This window comes from Hirundo rustica, chromosome 16 (genome assembly GCF_015227805.2).
Source record: "Hirundo rustica isolate bHirRus1 chromosome 16, bHirRus1.pri.v3, whole genome shotgun sequence".
NCBI classification, from domain to species: Eukaryota; Metazoa; Chordata; class Aves; order Passeriformes; family Hirundinidae; genus Hirundo; species Hirundo rustica.
In genome coordinates, this window is record NC_053465.1 from 6,234,052 (window position 1) to 6,250,083 (window position 16,032).

The 16,032-nt window shown below is 46.0% G+C and overlaps 1 protein-coding gene across 1 annotated transcript in view; it reads right to left on the reverse strand.

Moving 5' to 3' along the window:
* LOC120760121 (peroxidasin homolog) overlaps positions 1-15,915 on the reverse strand; it is a 42,133-nt gene extending 26,218 nt beyond the window's left edge. The window contains exons 1-2 of the mRNA XM_040080070.1: positions 15,752-15,915; positions 6,427-6,498 (exon numbers count right to left, since the gene is read on the reverse strand). Coding sequence (XP_039936004.1) covers positions 6,427-6,498; positions 15,752-15,915 — 236 coding nt within the window. The remainder of the gene's footprint in view (positions 1-6,426; positions 6,499-15,751) is intronic.
* Between the last annotated feature and the right edge of the window lie 117 nt (positions 15,916-16,032).

Sequence of the window (16,032 nt, forward strand, 5' to 3'; positions counted from 1 at the left end):
CAGAGCAAGCGTTTCACCAGCCACCACTAATTTTTAAAATTCCTAAATGGGGTTGTGGGCAGAGAGGGAATCTGTGACTGTGTACTGCAAAGATTTATTTTTCAGGTGTTGTAGGAAAAACATCAATTCCCCATGCAAGCAGCTGGACCTTACTACACTGGGTCACATTCACCACATGCACTGCATGTGCACTTTACAAGTTGATTTTTGCCATAGCTCTGCTCCCCAGGAACGATCTGCCACCAGGCAGCAGGTGAGAGGACAGTTCAGCACTGTCCCAGCAGTAAAACCCAATCTTCTGCCCCTCTTTTCTGGAGAAAAAAGAGCAGCCAGCTTCTGTCATTACAAGCCAAGGTCTTTTCCTGGCCACAGTTTGTGTAGGTAAAGGATGGAGAGAAAAGACAAAGAGGTGGGGAGAAATGGTTAAAAACTTGTGGGAAAAGAAGATGAAGGTAAAATCAAACACCTCAAGGATGACAGAAGAGATAAAAGATGACAGAAGAGATAAAAGATGTCAGAAGCACGCAGGTGTGATGGCAGCTTCGCAAGTTCCCTCCAGGCACCTGAGCCACACCAGCTTTCCACCAGATTTTTCTCAGGTAGAGAATTACACTGAGTCACAAAAAAACCCAAAAAAATGCATGTGAGAAACTGAGGAGCAAACAACTTTGGGAGTCAGGTAATGAGGGGCTGAGAAAAAACTCCTTATCCTGGATTTGACTTTCCTCCCTGGATTAGCTGCCCTGATACCACAGGTGTGGGTGCCACTGCCAGACTGCACATGCCAGGCTGGGCACAGGGTTGAGGCAGAGAAAGCTGGAGAGCTCCTGCACAGCTGGAAGCAATGGCTCCATGCACACAGCTGAGGTCAAACAGCCGGGGCTCATTCACAGGGATGCAAAAGTGACGTCAACTCCTTGGAACACACGATCCCTCTTTGACAGCCAGCTATGCTGAGTGGAAATACAGCCCCTGAGCATCAACCCAAAAGTTTATTTGATGACCGAACACCCAAGGGCTGGAAATAACTGTCTGAGAGCAGTGTGGGAGAGGACTTTTGTCTTTTGCCCGCAGGACAAAGACAACACAGCCAGCGCTTCCCTCCCTGCCCCTATCAGCTTTCGTCTCCGGCCAGAGCAGGACCAAGGCAGCTCCTTCTCTGCTGGCTGACCCTTGGCCCCGCTTCTGAGCACACAGTGGGCTGACCCATGTCACTCCCGTGGATGTGAGTGCTGTCACACGACTGGCATTGGCCATTTTCCCCCCAGGGGACAGGTGACAGTGACCAGGTGAGCAGGGTCACGCCAACAGCCTGAGCGGCCCCAGGCAGCAGCACGGTCTGGAGCCCTTCGCTGGTTATTATCTTTAATGCTCAGAGTTCAGACCGGGACTGATCTCCGCTGGGATTTCAAATTGCATCATGTTGTCTGGCTGTGTTTTGGGCCTATTTAAAAGCATTATCCCAGTCTGTTTTGTTGTCTTGGCTATTTTGTACAGTTCGAGGGAGTGTAACCACTGACCCAGCCAAATAAGATGAATCCTGGAAGTTCAGATGGCAAGCAGCACACAGGGCTCTTATCTCATCGTCTGACACTTAAGAATTTGTTCATTGCCTGATTTAAGAATAAAAAGTGCATGGAAGAAGCCATCTCTGCTTCCTGTCTCAGGATTCCCCATTGTTATGGAAGGATAAGTCCTGGAAAACATTGGAAAGTGAGATAATGATGAAGTCCATAATAGCACACTTATTCCAAAATGCTGCTTTCAGAGAAATCCATGGACAAGGCAGCACATCTGGCTCCTAGAAAGACTCTGGATGGCTCCTGCACAGCTGTCTCCTCCTTGACTCCTGTGCAATTCACCCAGGCAGAGAAGTGTGCAAAATCCTGGCATGGCCTGGCTATCAGTCCCAGCTGCCATCCATGGCAAAAATCCCCAAATTCCTGCTGCCCTTAGAGGGCTGAAAGCTGAGATCCCAGATTTGCTGGGAATAAATGCACTTGGCAGACAGAGGCTGGGAAGATCATTACAACTGCATTATCTTAAGCACATCATCTCTAGGAAACCAGGCTAAATTAACAGCATCAGCAGCACGTTTCCTAGCAATAGGGTGGGGCATTCCCCTTCATGCTCCATGAACTGGGCTCCCCATGAGCAGGAGAACTCAGTCACATAGGTTTTATTCCTGCAAAACTCTTCTGGGACGTTCGTGATATACAAGTGCTGTGAGATCTGGCCCAGATTCACTAAGAGAATATTTAAATTCAGTTTCCTCTAAATTTTATATCCTGACTGCCTCTCCTTTCTCCTTCCCCACCCTCTCTCCAAGTTGCCAGGCACAAGCTTAAGTTGCATTAAATGAGTGGTTTTCTGTTTTGAAGAATGTATTAAATGATGTGACAGGACAGAATTCAGACTCAAACCATGTTCTCTTTCCTCTTTTCATTTGACAAACCACATGCTACAGTCATTGTGACAAAAGAGCTATATTTTTCCTCACGCCAGTAATAGAAATCATCATGTAGTGTATTTAGAGGGGGAGAAAAAGTGAGTTTTATGTTCAACCACACATTCCCCCATGTTGACAGAATGATCTGGAATAGCCATTTCCCATATTTAAGGGAGAAAATTTCATTCTGAGATCCAAGCAGGCTGTGACATCCCTTCCTTGCTGGCAGGAACACATTCTCTCAGGAGTTACTAGAGGGTAAAAGACAGAAATTCCACGTTACTGCTCTGTCCACCCTGAGACTCTCCACCAGCAGCACATAAAGCAGAGCTGCAGGGCTCAGCAGAAGGGGTTTGCTCTCACCTGAACAGAAAGAGAAACACGATGTGAGCAGTGACAGGGCAAAGGGCCAGACAGGGGCACAAGCAGGGGGTCTCCACAGAGTCCCTGCTCTCCAGGGTGCTCTTTCCTCAGGAAGAACAAAATACACACTGGGGATGTTAAGCTTTGGTCCCTGGGTTGGACATTTCTGGGGATGGTGCTGGAGAGACCCAAGGAGCAGAGACTCTTTGGCTGTGGTTTGAAAACACAGCAGTGAACCGAAAGGGTTAACGGGGCAGCGCTGGCTCCTGTGGGAACGTGCAAGGAGAAGGGCTGTCACCCCTCACAGGGGTGGCATCATCCATCCCCACCCAAAAATGACCTAAAGGAGCAAAAACTGCAAAGCAGTGAGAGTCTGTGCCTCACCAAGAGCTCACAGCGTTTCCTCGGTCTCCCACAGCCCAGCACCTGCTCAGAGCTAAGGCTGGCTTCAGCTCTGCAGCAAGTGATGGCAAACTGCAGCAAAACAGCTGTCCTGGAGCTGGGGGGGTTGTGGATGGCATATGAGGGGTTTCCTTGCCTCACTTTCCCTGCTACCCTTTATTATTATTATTATTATTATTATTATTATTATTATTATTATTATTATTATTATTTTTGTAGCAAAGGAACATATTAAGAGTTTCAAACTGCACAGATGGGAACAGAGCAGAGCCAGTAGGAGGGGATGAGGAAATCTTGCATCTCTTTGAGATGTTCAGCCCAAGAGAACTTCTCCACCTGCACACAGCCAGCAGGGAAGTCCCCAGTGGTGCAGGATTTAGGATAACTGCTCATTACCTGTGGTGCTGTTACCAGGAGTCCCCAGCTGGAAGCAAACAGTGGCTGTGACCCTCCCACAAACAGGGCTCCTGTTTTTAATGCCAAAGTAGTGCTCTGTGATTTATCAGATGTCCCACAGCAGAGGAAAGCAGAGAGGAGCCAGGGGAGGGTTTGAACTGTTGAAGAGCCCCACTGGACATCCACTCAGGCTCCACTCCTGTCAGGCTGTTAACCCATTTCCCTGCATCCAGCACAGGCTACAAAGGTTTCCTTTTCAGGGTGGTTTATAAACTGTCAAACTTGGACACAGAACAGCCACCCTGCCCTAAAGGAGATGGAGAACAGAAGCTTCACCAGAATCTGTTGCTCTTCCTCTACCATTAGTGGAAAAAAACTCCTTTAAAAAAACATTTATTTGCTTATGGAAGATTTATTTAAATTCAATGGCAGAAAGCTGCAAGCTCAGAACTCTGCACATGGAACCTGAGCTATTCTATCCTCCAAACCTCACACTCCAAAGTTTCTGGACAAAATTTCCCAGGAAGTCTCTCAGGGCTTTTAAAGGATTTATTCCCTTTATCACTTGAAAAGCTAAGTCCTTCAGGCAAAGTTTACCATCTAGAGAAACATCAGCAAATTCTTCAGCTCTTGTCAGTTTCGATGTGGGAATTGGACAAACCAGAGTTCCTGGAGAGAAATTTGCTTCAGGAGAGCCAGGCTGTTATCAAGCTCCTCAGCCGTGGGAGTTAACTACTGCAAGTGTGAGAATAACTGAGTGCTCCAGTCTGAGGGCCAGACCAGGAAACACAGCTAAGCACAAGTGTAGTATTTAAATGAAAAGGTTTCCTTGGCAAATCAGGTTGATTTTCAGAACCCAAGCGTAAAAATGCAGCATTTTGTTAGAGCAGTGTTTCACCCGGTCCAGTGTTCCAGCTCTGACAAAGGCCACAGGATATTTTTTAGGGAAAGCAGGAGTGTCTGCCCACCACCTGTGGAAACACGTTGTTCTTACCTCCCTGGCATCCCAAACCATGAGGTCAGGAATGCCAGGGGGCACATTCCTGCCTATTCCCTCTAGCATCTGCTCATGGGCTTGCTGTTCTTGAGGTCTCTGTCCAGGAGAGCGTGGAAACAGAAAGGAAAAAGAACTGGAGGAATTCACGGAGCACAAACAGGTGTTAGAGAGAGACAGGTCAGAGACCTGCCCCGTCCAAGGTGCTGGCAGGGCAGGAATTGGGACCCCTTACAAAGCTCTGGTTGGGTGGAGCATCTCTCCCAGAGAAGCCCTGCCAGCATCCTCGTTTTCCCCAGGGCTCTGCTGAAACTCTCCTGGTGGTCCTGGAGCTGCTGCCAAACATCTGCCTGCATCACACTGAGATGACATCATCTGGAACCCTTTGTTTCCTCGACTCAGGAGAGCTCCAGGGGTGGAAGAGCAGGGTTGGAGATCAAGAGGCCCCAGCAGAGCTTTGTGATAAGACAAAACCCTACAGATTTGGACTATTATCTCTATGATATTTTTTTTTCTCATTTCTTGCTGTATCTGGCCCTATCTCAAATGACAGAAATCCATCCAAAGCATCTTTTCTTCCCTATTATTTTTGGCAATTACCACATGGTGCTGTTTGAGAGACTGACCCGGGCTGTTCTGCATGAACAACATCAGTGGCAACAAAGTTTTTCACCAGCCCACTTGATGACCACCAGTGCTGGGCCACAGCCAGGGTACTCTGGAGCATCCTGCAGTCATGGCTTGGCCACTCAGTCCCACACACAGAGCGGAACAATCTTTGGCAAATGCTGATTTTTCAAAGATAACACTTCAGCAGGTCACAATAATAAAGTCCTGCTGTAATCCCACTCTCCCAACAACTACTTAGAGCTGACTGAACGCCTTATTGCCCAGCTTTGCCTTCCTTCAGCTCTGCCACCTCCACGGGATCAGGGACTTCAGCTCGCTCAAGGCCAGACAGAAAAAAACACCCTGAACTTTCTGCCAGCATTTGGGATCATGAATGTGTGAACATCTGTCAGGTTCCCAAAGGAGCTGCTTCGCCTCACTGGGGAATTCCAGCTGGACCTGGGAATGCTGTGGCTGTTAGCACCATGTCACAGCTCGAATAATTCCATCTGAGTCTCAACAGCCCAGCTGCATCCAGCACAGAGCAGTGCTGACACAGCTCCTGGTTCTGATTTGGGAGCTGGTGTGTTTGCAGCTCCTTGGCTACGGGGCGCAGATGCACTCAGATCTGCCTCCAAACCCTCAGCCCTGCAGCAGCCAGAAGGAGCAGAGGCTCCCAGGATTTCCTTTGGGAAGAGTGAGGAGCTGGTCAGGGGAGCAGTGTGTACAATGATGTGAGAGTGGAGTAGGGTAGATGTAGGGTAGATACAGGCACCTCTTTTAGGGCAAGGCACGGGCAAAAATGGCATTTGAAGGATGCTCAGTCAAACTCACGTAGAGCAACTGGTTCATGCATTAGAGGAGATCATGGAAAGGAAGAAGATTTTAATCCATCCCTCTGCTGTCTTGATCCCAGGTGAGAACTTCTTTCATGGGCTACTCTGAGGCCTTACACCTGCTCAATCATCCTCAGTGCTAGAGCTCATCATATTTTATTCTTAAACAGAGAGTTTAACTGTGACAAATGAAAGTTATTAACCACATTTAAATTAAAAAGGTAAGAAACATGACACAGGGTGGAGCAGAGGGAATTTTAAAGCTTTGGCTGGATATGCACAACTTGACTGAAAAAAATAAAAGCCCAAGGCCACCTTTAAGCCATTTTAGGAGCCTAACACAAGTAATAAATTGATTCCCTTGGAGTGCAACTTACAGTGTGTTGAGGTTCTTCAGTCTTCTGAAGGCTCCAGGTTGAATCTCCTTGATGTGGTTGAAGCGTAAATCTCTAAAAGCAGAGGATATAAACAAGTCATTAGACCAGGGAAGGGAGTAGAGAAGGAGTAGGGACGTTGGTTGGGGTCTGCTCTTGTCTGCAAATTCAGCCAGTAGCTGGGACAAGCCTACAGTCAGAAAATTCTTTATTCTAATTTCATAGAAAACCAGGCATTAAAAGGGACCACTCCCATGAGCACCAGAAAAAAGTCTGCAGCAAAACACCCCAAGTTCACGTGCAATTACTCTTGCATCTCATCCTGATTTGTAGAGGAACACACTTCATCACGTGGACCCATAATTTAGCTCCCCACCAAAACTATCATTGCCCTAAAATGGTTAAATCTGCTCAAATAACCTCATATAATAAGAATTTCCCATTTTGCTCTGCGAAGCTCCAAGACTTACAACAGCTTATCGCTGCCTGCATTTCAAATCTGTGCCAACTTCAATTAGAATTACTGGAGTCCAGGGGATTCTGGCAACCTTCAAGGGCTGCCCACGGAACTACATCAGCCTGGAACCCAAAAACATGGGGTTTGGATTGCTAATGGGACAATGAAATAAGAGCTAAGTGCTTTAACCTGCTTAACCAAGGAGAAACTCTTCTATAGGGAACGTGCATTGGTTGGCACCTTGCGTGGCCCAGTGTATTGTAACAAATCACAAAAGGCTGACAAACGGGGATTGCGGCAAGTTTCCGTCCAAAGCACACGATGAAGTGGATTTTTTTTCTCCTGCACCACTTGATCTATCACATTTAGGGAACACACAGCTATTTTTTCAGTTTAAGGCAGCCTTTTAAGGGCTTTAAGAGGAAAAAAGCACGAGTTGCCCATTCTGGTGGTAAAGTCACGCTCGGAGGCAGAGATTAAAACAAGGATTCTACAAATAGCTTCAAATTCAACAATTGTTTTGAGACAGGCAGCAACAAGAATTGAGGTATTTATAAAATTCAAATTGGAAAGAGGTGCAGTCATTGCAGATAGCCCCAAACTGACAGGGAGGATCCAAGGGGGCTGAAACAGCTCGGAGCAATACACAGGAAGAGGCTGCACAATGAGTAAAGCTGATTTTATTTTAAGATCATGGAATCACAGATATAACAGATTGGTTTGAGTTAGAAGGGACTTTAAAGTTCATCTCATTCCAGCCCCTGCCATGGGCAGGGACACCTTCCACTGTCCCAGGCTGCTCCAAGCCCTCTCCAGCCTGGCCTTGGACACTGCCAGGGATGGGGCAGCCACAGCTTCTCTGGGCACCCTGTGCCAGGGCCTCAGCACCCTCTGAGTAAAAAAAAATCTGCCTAATATCTAATGTAAACCTGACTTATTTCAGCTTAAAACCGTTGCCCCAAGATGTAACATTTCTTTAGCTTAACAGTTTGCAAAATGTAGTGATTCTATGCTAAAAATTTCATAATAAATTTTCTTACTTCTTAGGCAGAAAATGCAAGGCAGTTTTACTTAAATTATTCTGAAATATAAAATCTCTGCCTTGTCACCCCTTTGTTATCACTGGATGGAACAGCACACGGACCAGTGGAAGTTGTCTTTTCTGTTGTGCTTTCTTCTCTTAACTTTTCTACTTTGACCAAAGGATTCAAAAGTTTAATACAGAGAGAAATCTTTCACCTCTCTTAGTCATAAACATTGCACAGAGAAGAATTACAGGGCAGAAAGAAATCCAGCTTCACGGCATTTAAAAAAATGCAATATTTCTAGTTGTAATTCACCTTCTCTGTTTGTCCACTGCAAGCTGCAGACCCCAGGGATCACCTCTGACATTTTCAGGAGTGTTTGGCTTAGCTTGCATTGCTTCAAATGTGCATTTCTTGCCCTTCCTCTTCGAGGCACTCCCATATCCTTCTTCCCCGACAAGGTGAATTTGAGGGTATCTTTACGGATTTTCCAAGGCAATGGCTGCCACCATAAAGCCAAACACAATTAAACATTGGCAGCAGTGACAGCACAGCGTGCTGCCTCCTCTCCACAGCCTCCTTAAAGGGAGACGAGGAAAGACTAGACCAGGAAAAAACAGTGAAGAAATGCAAACTCGATTTATGCCCTGATTTATGCACAAGCACCAACCCCGCTGCCCCAGGGGCTGTAAAGGGCCCTGTAATTAGTGCAGGTAATAGGGAACATTACAAATACACGGGAGGAACACACAGGGGTCAGGGCTGCAGCTGGTGATGCTCAGGGAAAGCAGCAGGGAGCAAGTGTAAAATCCAGCTTCGGGTCACAGGCTGCAGGTGGGGACAAAAAGCCTCTGAGTGTTTTAATGAATGAAGACAACTGCAGCTCTTGAAACTTCACAGAACTGCAGTTCTTTTCAAACTACACCACCCCCAAGGATCATGTAATAAAGCTTAGCTCATAATTTTAATTAAATGTTTTAATTTTTCTTCTGTTTTCTGTTCCAGAAAAGGCCTTTAGATGATTCTCTGCACCCCAGCTATCTTTCAGTCCTTTGGAAAGTTCCTTTTGGTTTACCCTCCATCACAAAGGCAACAGCTTTCCCCACAGACAAAAATGGAACAGAAACACTGCATCTCTTCTCTGAGCACCTCATTTCAAGAAATTATGTGAAATAACTGGAGAGAATCCAAAAGAAAGCAGTGGGAATGATATGAAGTCTAGAAAACATGACAGTGAAAAGAACCGAGATTGCTTATTTAACCAGAGATGCAATAACTATGGCAGGAAATTGCTACAAATAGAAAGGGCAAATAGTCACTGACTGAAACTGCAAATTCAGGGTTTTTTTAAAAAATATCTCAATTAGCGAGGCTCATAAAACACCCAGGGCATTTCAGGTGAGACAGGCATTAGGCACACATGGCTTAGGTAGGTGGATCCTGCCCTGGAGGATGGACCAGCCTATTCTGCTCCCTGTACCCCAGAGAGCATTAAAAGGTACCAGTGTTGATGTCCCCTCACAGCAAAGTCCCTGGGCATGCAGAGGAACCTACATATTCCTCTTTATAATCTTAAACCCCAACACTTTGGCTCATCCTTAGCGTTTTTACTCCAGACCTCGCCTTAGCCTGAAGCAGTGAAGGGCTGCACTGGGAATTCCCTGGCTTGCATGTGCTTGATTGAGAACGTTCCCTACAGAGTTTGTCTCCTCTCACACAGAAACGCTTGTTCCTCTCTATTCCCAGGGCGCTCACTCTGGAAATTTACGTTTCTTTTCAGGAACAAATGTGGTTTTTTTACAGGGACCCACCACGGAGCTTCTCCCAGGGCAGCCGCTCCCAGCTGGGCTCCCTCCCTCCTGCCCGCTTCTTTCCACCTGGGAATTTGAAAAATGGGGGGAAAAAAATAACCCCCTGTGATTTAACTCTCCCCCATGATTTCAGGGAGGGCAGTCTGGATTTACAAATGACTTTCCCACAAGGAACAGCTGCTGCTAAAGGATTCTGGATCCTCTTCTACCTTCACACAGAGTAGAGCATCGCCCAACACAGATCCCTCTGGACAGCACCAGTTTGACTGGATCTGCTTAGAATCTCACCAAACCCTCATGCTCTGACAGGAAAGTGACCTGGAATACGTAGATAATCCAGGATTTGCTGTAGAAATCAGCCACCTCTTCTGAATTTGGGAATTATTAACAGAGGTTACAAAGAATGCCAGAATTTGCACATGGATGGGGAAATGGGTCTTTACAGAATGGCACTCGAGTCTGCCTGAGCCTCTCAGCTGCTATCAGAACAATCAGAACTGCAAGCCTTGTGTTAAATAATTATCAGTGATTAGGATATAAAGCAATCAATGGCTTTTACAAGAAAGTTCCACTTCTGTTTAATCTATTTAGGCTTTCACAGACTCATATATTACTATGTTAACTAAGCAGATAATTAGCTACAAGAGGCGTTTTACTGCAGTTCCATGGAAATTACTGGGTTTGTTTCATTGAAGAATCCTTTGTGTTCCCAAGCTGTGCACAGCAGTGGTGCTGACGGTTCTGCCCACAGAGTGGCAGCCACACAATCACTACCAACAATGACACCGAGAGTAAAGGTGCTTTTACAGAGATAAGAGGTTGAAGTTCCTCCCAGGGTTTCCTGAGGAAGGGAGGGCCTGAAAGACACCCCAAACACATCCTAAAAATCTAAGTCAAGTTTCTGGTATAGAAGAAGAGCCAGGACATTTATCAGAAAGATGCTCGCTCCCCGCATTTATCTGCACAACATCAGAGTCAGCTCTGCAGGTTCTCCAGTCCTGCCAAACCACCCCAGTCCCGGCAGGAAGGGAAAGCTGCCTTGCTGAGATGGAAATGCAGCCTTCCAGACTCACTGTCATCAGCTCCCCAACTCAGGAATGTCCCTGTCCCACACGAGTCCCCAAATGGCTTTAATAAATGACAGCCTTCATCCCAAAGCCCTTACATGGACGGCTGAGCCCTGCCAGCCCTGCGAGGCACATGAGGAGCCCAGGGAGGCTCAGGGCTGGGCATTTTCCAAGTCGTGGCTATTTTGGGTCTTACCAGCTTAAAACATCAAGATTTGATTGTTCAAAGAGTGAAGAGGAAGGAAAATACGTTGAGCATGGAGATACAAGGGAATGAAATGATGGGATCAGGGCTGAAACAGTGGAGAGCGAGCAGCTGCAGGGAGCCTCGCTCTGCACAACGGGCTGTGGTTCCCTGCTGCACTGCCACACCACTTATTTTGAAGATTCAGGAACACTAGATTTTAATTAAGAAATTACCACAGGCATTCCTGAACCCAGTTTTTAAAGATTTCAGCTCCCACAAACAGGAGTCAGATTTTCAAAAGGGCTGCCTCTGCGTCAGCTGGGGCAGGAATTTGATGATAATCCAGCAGCCAGTGTACCAAGCTGGTTTGATCTCACTCTTTCTGTCCATGTCAGCTGGTGGGAATGCTATGCCTGAAAGGCAGTGCCAGGGCAGGAGGGATCTGCTGGGGCCTCATTCCTGGTGGAATAATTTCAAATAGCACCTGGCATCCCTTTAGCTCTTTCCAGGAAGGGTAGGAACAAGGAATACCTCCAAAACACAGTTTTGTTCCTGGACACGTGTTCAAGTAGGAAGATTACATAAAAAGATGCTGAATTTATCAATGTTAGATAATTTGAGCTATTACTTATTAGCAGTGGGATGAAGATTCGGGTCTGATCCTACCCAGAGCAGCTGAGTCTGTTCTTGGGCATTCATGGCAGCACGACTCTCTTTAGCTAATGCATAATTCCTTTCCACCATTTATCTAAGAGACTGCCTACATCAAAGGAAGAAAACTTTCCCTCCTCCCAAAGTGAGTTCTGACCTTGATTCAGAGGAAGTAAAATAAACACATTAATATTGGCTCTTTTGCAGCTTAAGTGTCAGTCTTCCACTTTTTAAAGAGAAGGATCATTAAAGTTTTTACCCAGAATACACACACATTCTTTCACCAAAAAATACTGAGTTCTCCTTAAAGAGCAGAGGAAATAGTCCTGGTATCCCTATGGGGAGAGGGATGTGGTGAGGGTAACAAATACTCAAGTGGGAACCAAATGCTGGAGCACTGGGAAGTTCAGGGAAAACAGGATTTTAAACACATAAGGTAGCTACGATCACAAGACTTAGGATGCTTCCATCAAAAGATGCTGGAATGTTTTTAAAAGGAAAATATATTTGAAATACCTTCCCTCCCCATTTTCCTGCCAATGAAGAGACTTCTAAAAATAGAACATAAAGTTCTTGGTCACCTCTAGAAGGTTTAATAAGGATTAAATACTACAGCGAAAGAAGTCAGAAAGAGATTCTACCTGGCAGATGCAGAATGTGTGGGTGTGCATTCAATGGCTGCATATAAGATTATCACACACAGAGGAAATGAGTAATCCCTTCTTCAACCCAAAACACACGACAGAGACCACAAACAGGGCAGCATTTCCAAGAACTCATTTGCTCAGTAAACCTTTCCCCAACGAATGTATAAAATTCCTTCTCAAAATGTGCTCACTAACAGACTAAGAGAGCTACAGCCTGTCCTACTCCAGCCTTCCTCCTGCAGGAGGAAGAGAGGAACTGAGCAGGCACCAAGAGCAGCACAACGAGGAAAGGAAAGGCAAGAAAACTTGTCAAGCTGGCCATGCTTACACTGCCCAATTAGCAACCAGGTCTGTGAACAACTGGGTCACCTTCAGTTCATGCCAGCGATGTGTTCAGATCCCGGATCCTGCCCTGTGCCCTCAGCTATGTTTCTCCAGCAGTACTCATTCATTATGTGCCCTGCATGATGCAGAAAGAAGAATAACCCATGGATAATTGGATTGCAATCCATTAGCTGCCAGCCAGAGGGGAACTTCTTTCCATGGATTTCTTCTACTCATGCCCACACGTTTCGAAGCTTATTGTTTTAAATGTCACACTGCAGAACAAATGGCTGCGGAGGTTAAAGACCTATTGAAATTTTCGGAGTGTATGTTCCACAGCTGTTCCCTTCCTTGGGCTGCTGGCTGGAAGAACTGCCTGAATCCCAGCGGTAACCAGCAGATCACATCTGGATAATCGTGTTCCAATTGAACAGACACCAGCCAAAATACGTTTGCAGTTCTACACCATGAATTTTTATGGCTTATCGGTACATGTGTAGTCGTTCCCATTCTCTGCTCGGGATAAAGCGAGCAGACTCCATTACCAAAGATAAATAGTCTACTGCTAAAACCAGACTTTGGGCCAGATCCTCAGCTGTACCCAGCTGGGACTGGGAAGGGAGGAGGGAAATGGTGACCCAAGAGGAGCCAGTAACAGCTCATCAATCCTGGAGCTGGTTTCATGCCAATCCCAGCATCGCTCAGAGAAGGCGATGGGCGGCTCCGAGAGCTGTGAGCTGGCTGCAGCCCCAGGGGCCAGCTGCCAGTGGTGAAGCACAGCCTGTGCCAGCTAGGAGACTTCCCCACTCTTCCAGGATGCTCAGAGAGGGTGGCACGGAGTCACAGAGGTCAGAAAGTCCCAAGCTCCCAACTTCAAAGCAAAATCCATCTGGAAACTGCAGCTGTTCTTCGAGGGAACCGAGCCGGAGCCTGGGATCGGTGCTTGGAGCTGCAGTCACAGACTCAGTCCTGTTCACACCAAAGATTAACTGTGGAAAATATCCCAATCCCACATTTTCTGCTCAGAATAACTCCGTGATCAAGACGATTCTTGCTATAATTCCAAATGTTCCGTCTGACACAAGGGCTCTCCCGGGAGAAACACTAACATACCAAAAAGGCTGGAGGAGTCACGGCTTGGTTAAGAAGCATTCCTTGATCTTCCACAATTCAAAGAGAGTTTAATTATTCAAATGCTATTTATAACAGATATAAATGGGATGCTGGCTGGGAAATGCATTTGCATTAGATTTTCAAGATAGCCAGGCAGTCAGGATTTTTTCTTGCCACACAAAGGCCCGTAATCTGCCAACAGAGAGCACTCACCAGGCTCATCTGTCTTATGTCTATGAGGATCTCTGATCACCAATACGTGGTTGGCTTGTAATTATGCAGACAGTAGTAAAAGAGGATAAAATGGATAAATCACCTTAAAAAATGCTGGTTCATGAGGAGTCATCTTCCTTTGAAAAACTGCAATTTTTATATCTCACACCTATACTATTTCTTTAATGTTTTAAAAGCCAGTTTCCCATTCAAGGTGGTGCAGAGAATGAAGTGTGCTGCTGCCTGAGGGAGCTTGGAACCACACCATTCCAGAACTGGAAAGAGCTGGTGACACAATAAACTTCCCTCCCTCTGCCCTCAAAGGATCTCTAGCAGAAACACACTCGGGCTCCACTGTGACAGCAAACGTCGCCTCATTTCAAACAGAGAACAGGAATTAAGCTTCAATGATATCAGAAATACCTCAGTTCAGCCAATGGAGCAAACCTTTCCCTCAATAAAATCTAAGTTTAAACAAGGAGGAACAAGTTACTTTGCTAAAGTCAATGTCAGGGTATTTTAAATATTTTAATATTTCAAGATGCAGGGGAATAAGGGGGAGAAAAAGGTTGGTAAGAGCGTGAAGAGTCAGATGCTGCAAGTTACTGTAAGAGCACGTAAGCACTGCCCGGTGAGCAAGTACTGAGCAGGGTCACGCTGAAAAGAACCATTCCAGCACCAGCCCAGGCAGTGAGAAAGCTTTGGCAGCTGTAGCAAGTGTAGATCTCATCCTGTGGGCCACCAATGCAAGGACCTCTGTGGTGTCCACCCACCAAAGCAGACCCGGAGGGCAGCCGTCCAGTGGCAGCATCCTGCCCGCAGCATGTTCCTCTGGCTGCCAGCAGAGAAAGTGCATTAGCAACATTAGTGAGATGTTCACGGGAGGAATGCTGGTACGGATGTGCCAGCCGAGATAAAATTGAGTTTGTTGTAAGCAAAGGGAAAAGCTGCTCAAACTCACGTTGGAAAAGTTTTGCAACTGGCAGCAGTTGAAGGAGGATGAGTGTGCAGATGCATTTTTTGACAAGTCTTTCCAACTACTTACAGAAAAAGGGTCATCCAAGACAAGGGATCAGATAAGAGTAGCAGGAAGAGAAGGATTTTGTCACACGTCACTGCATCTTAAAGCCACCTCTAAATTCAGAATTAGTTTAGAATCACAGGGAAGTGCTCTTCTGCACCTATCAGTAAGAGCTCTTCAGGAGTCTCCAAGCACTCAAAGTTCCTTTTCTTCCACGTTTCCTGTTTGAATGGACTCAGCCACCAGCTGCTTCACCTTCTTATTTCTCAAGGAATTTTGAGTTACCACAGTTGTTACTTTCCAGATAAGCGTTAACTTTGGTTTGAACAGTTCAAGTAGAAAGTGGAAAACCAGTACTTTAAAATTCAGTACTGAAATGGTGTTGTATATGTAAGGAAAGTGTTCCTGTCACTGGAGACAAAAGCCTGAGCTGCTCTATTTCCTCTCTCCCCTACACTCATATACAAATCCTTCTAAAATGCAAACTGTGCTCCTTTCCATAAGCTCAGTTTAACATTTTTGACCTTTGATTCCCCAAAACTGTCTTCCAGTGCTTGCCCTGGAATTACTCTCATTAAATTTTTCAATTCCCTTGATTGTCCCATTAGCAATTAACCGATGCCAAAAGAAGCAGTTTCTGCTTCATGTTTTGAAAGCACAAAACAGTTCTTGAGGCAGATAATTCTGCAGGAGAAAAAGAGGATAAAATATGCGTTTGGCCTTGACTTTTTTTTTTTTTTTTTTTTTTTTTTTCCCCTTCTTTCTAAAAACCGTGCAGGTAAGAAATGCAGGAAAATGAAGTGGTTACTCACAGAATGTTTGTCTGGGGCGGGATCTCGGGGATGGTTTCCAACATCAGATGCATGCATCTCACCGTAGTCCTGAAGCACAGGCAGCGGCTGGGGCAGGAGCAGGAGAAACCAGGCAGGAGGAGAAAATACAAAAAGCCTCCAAGAGCTGAAGGTTTGATCAGCATGGTGTTTGCTGGAGCGTATTTGCCTCAAAACTGAGCTGCAGGGAGCTGACAAAAAAAAAGTTTCCCAGCCCCGAGGTCCAGGAGGAGGGGACTCATCAGCATGTGTTTGCAATTAAA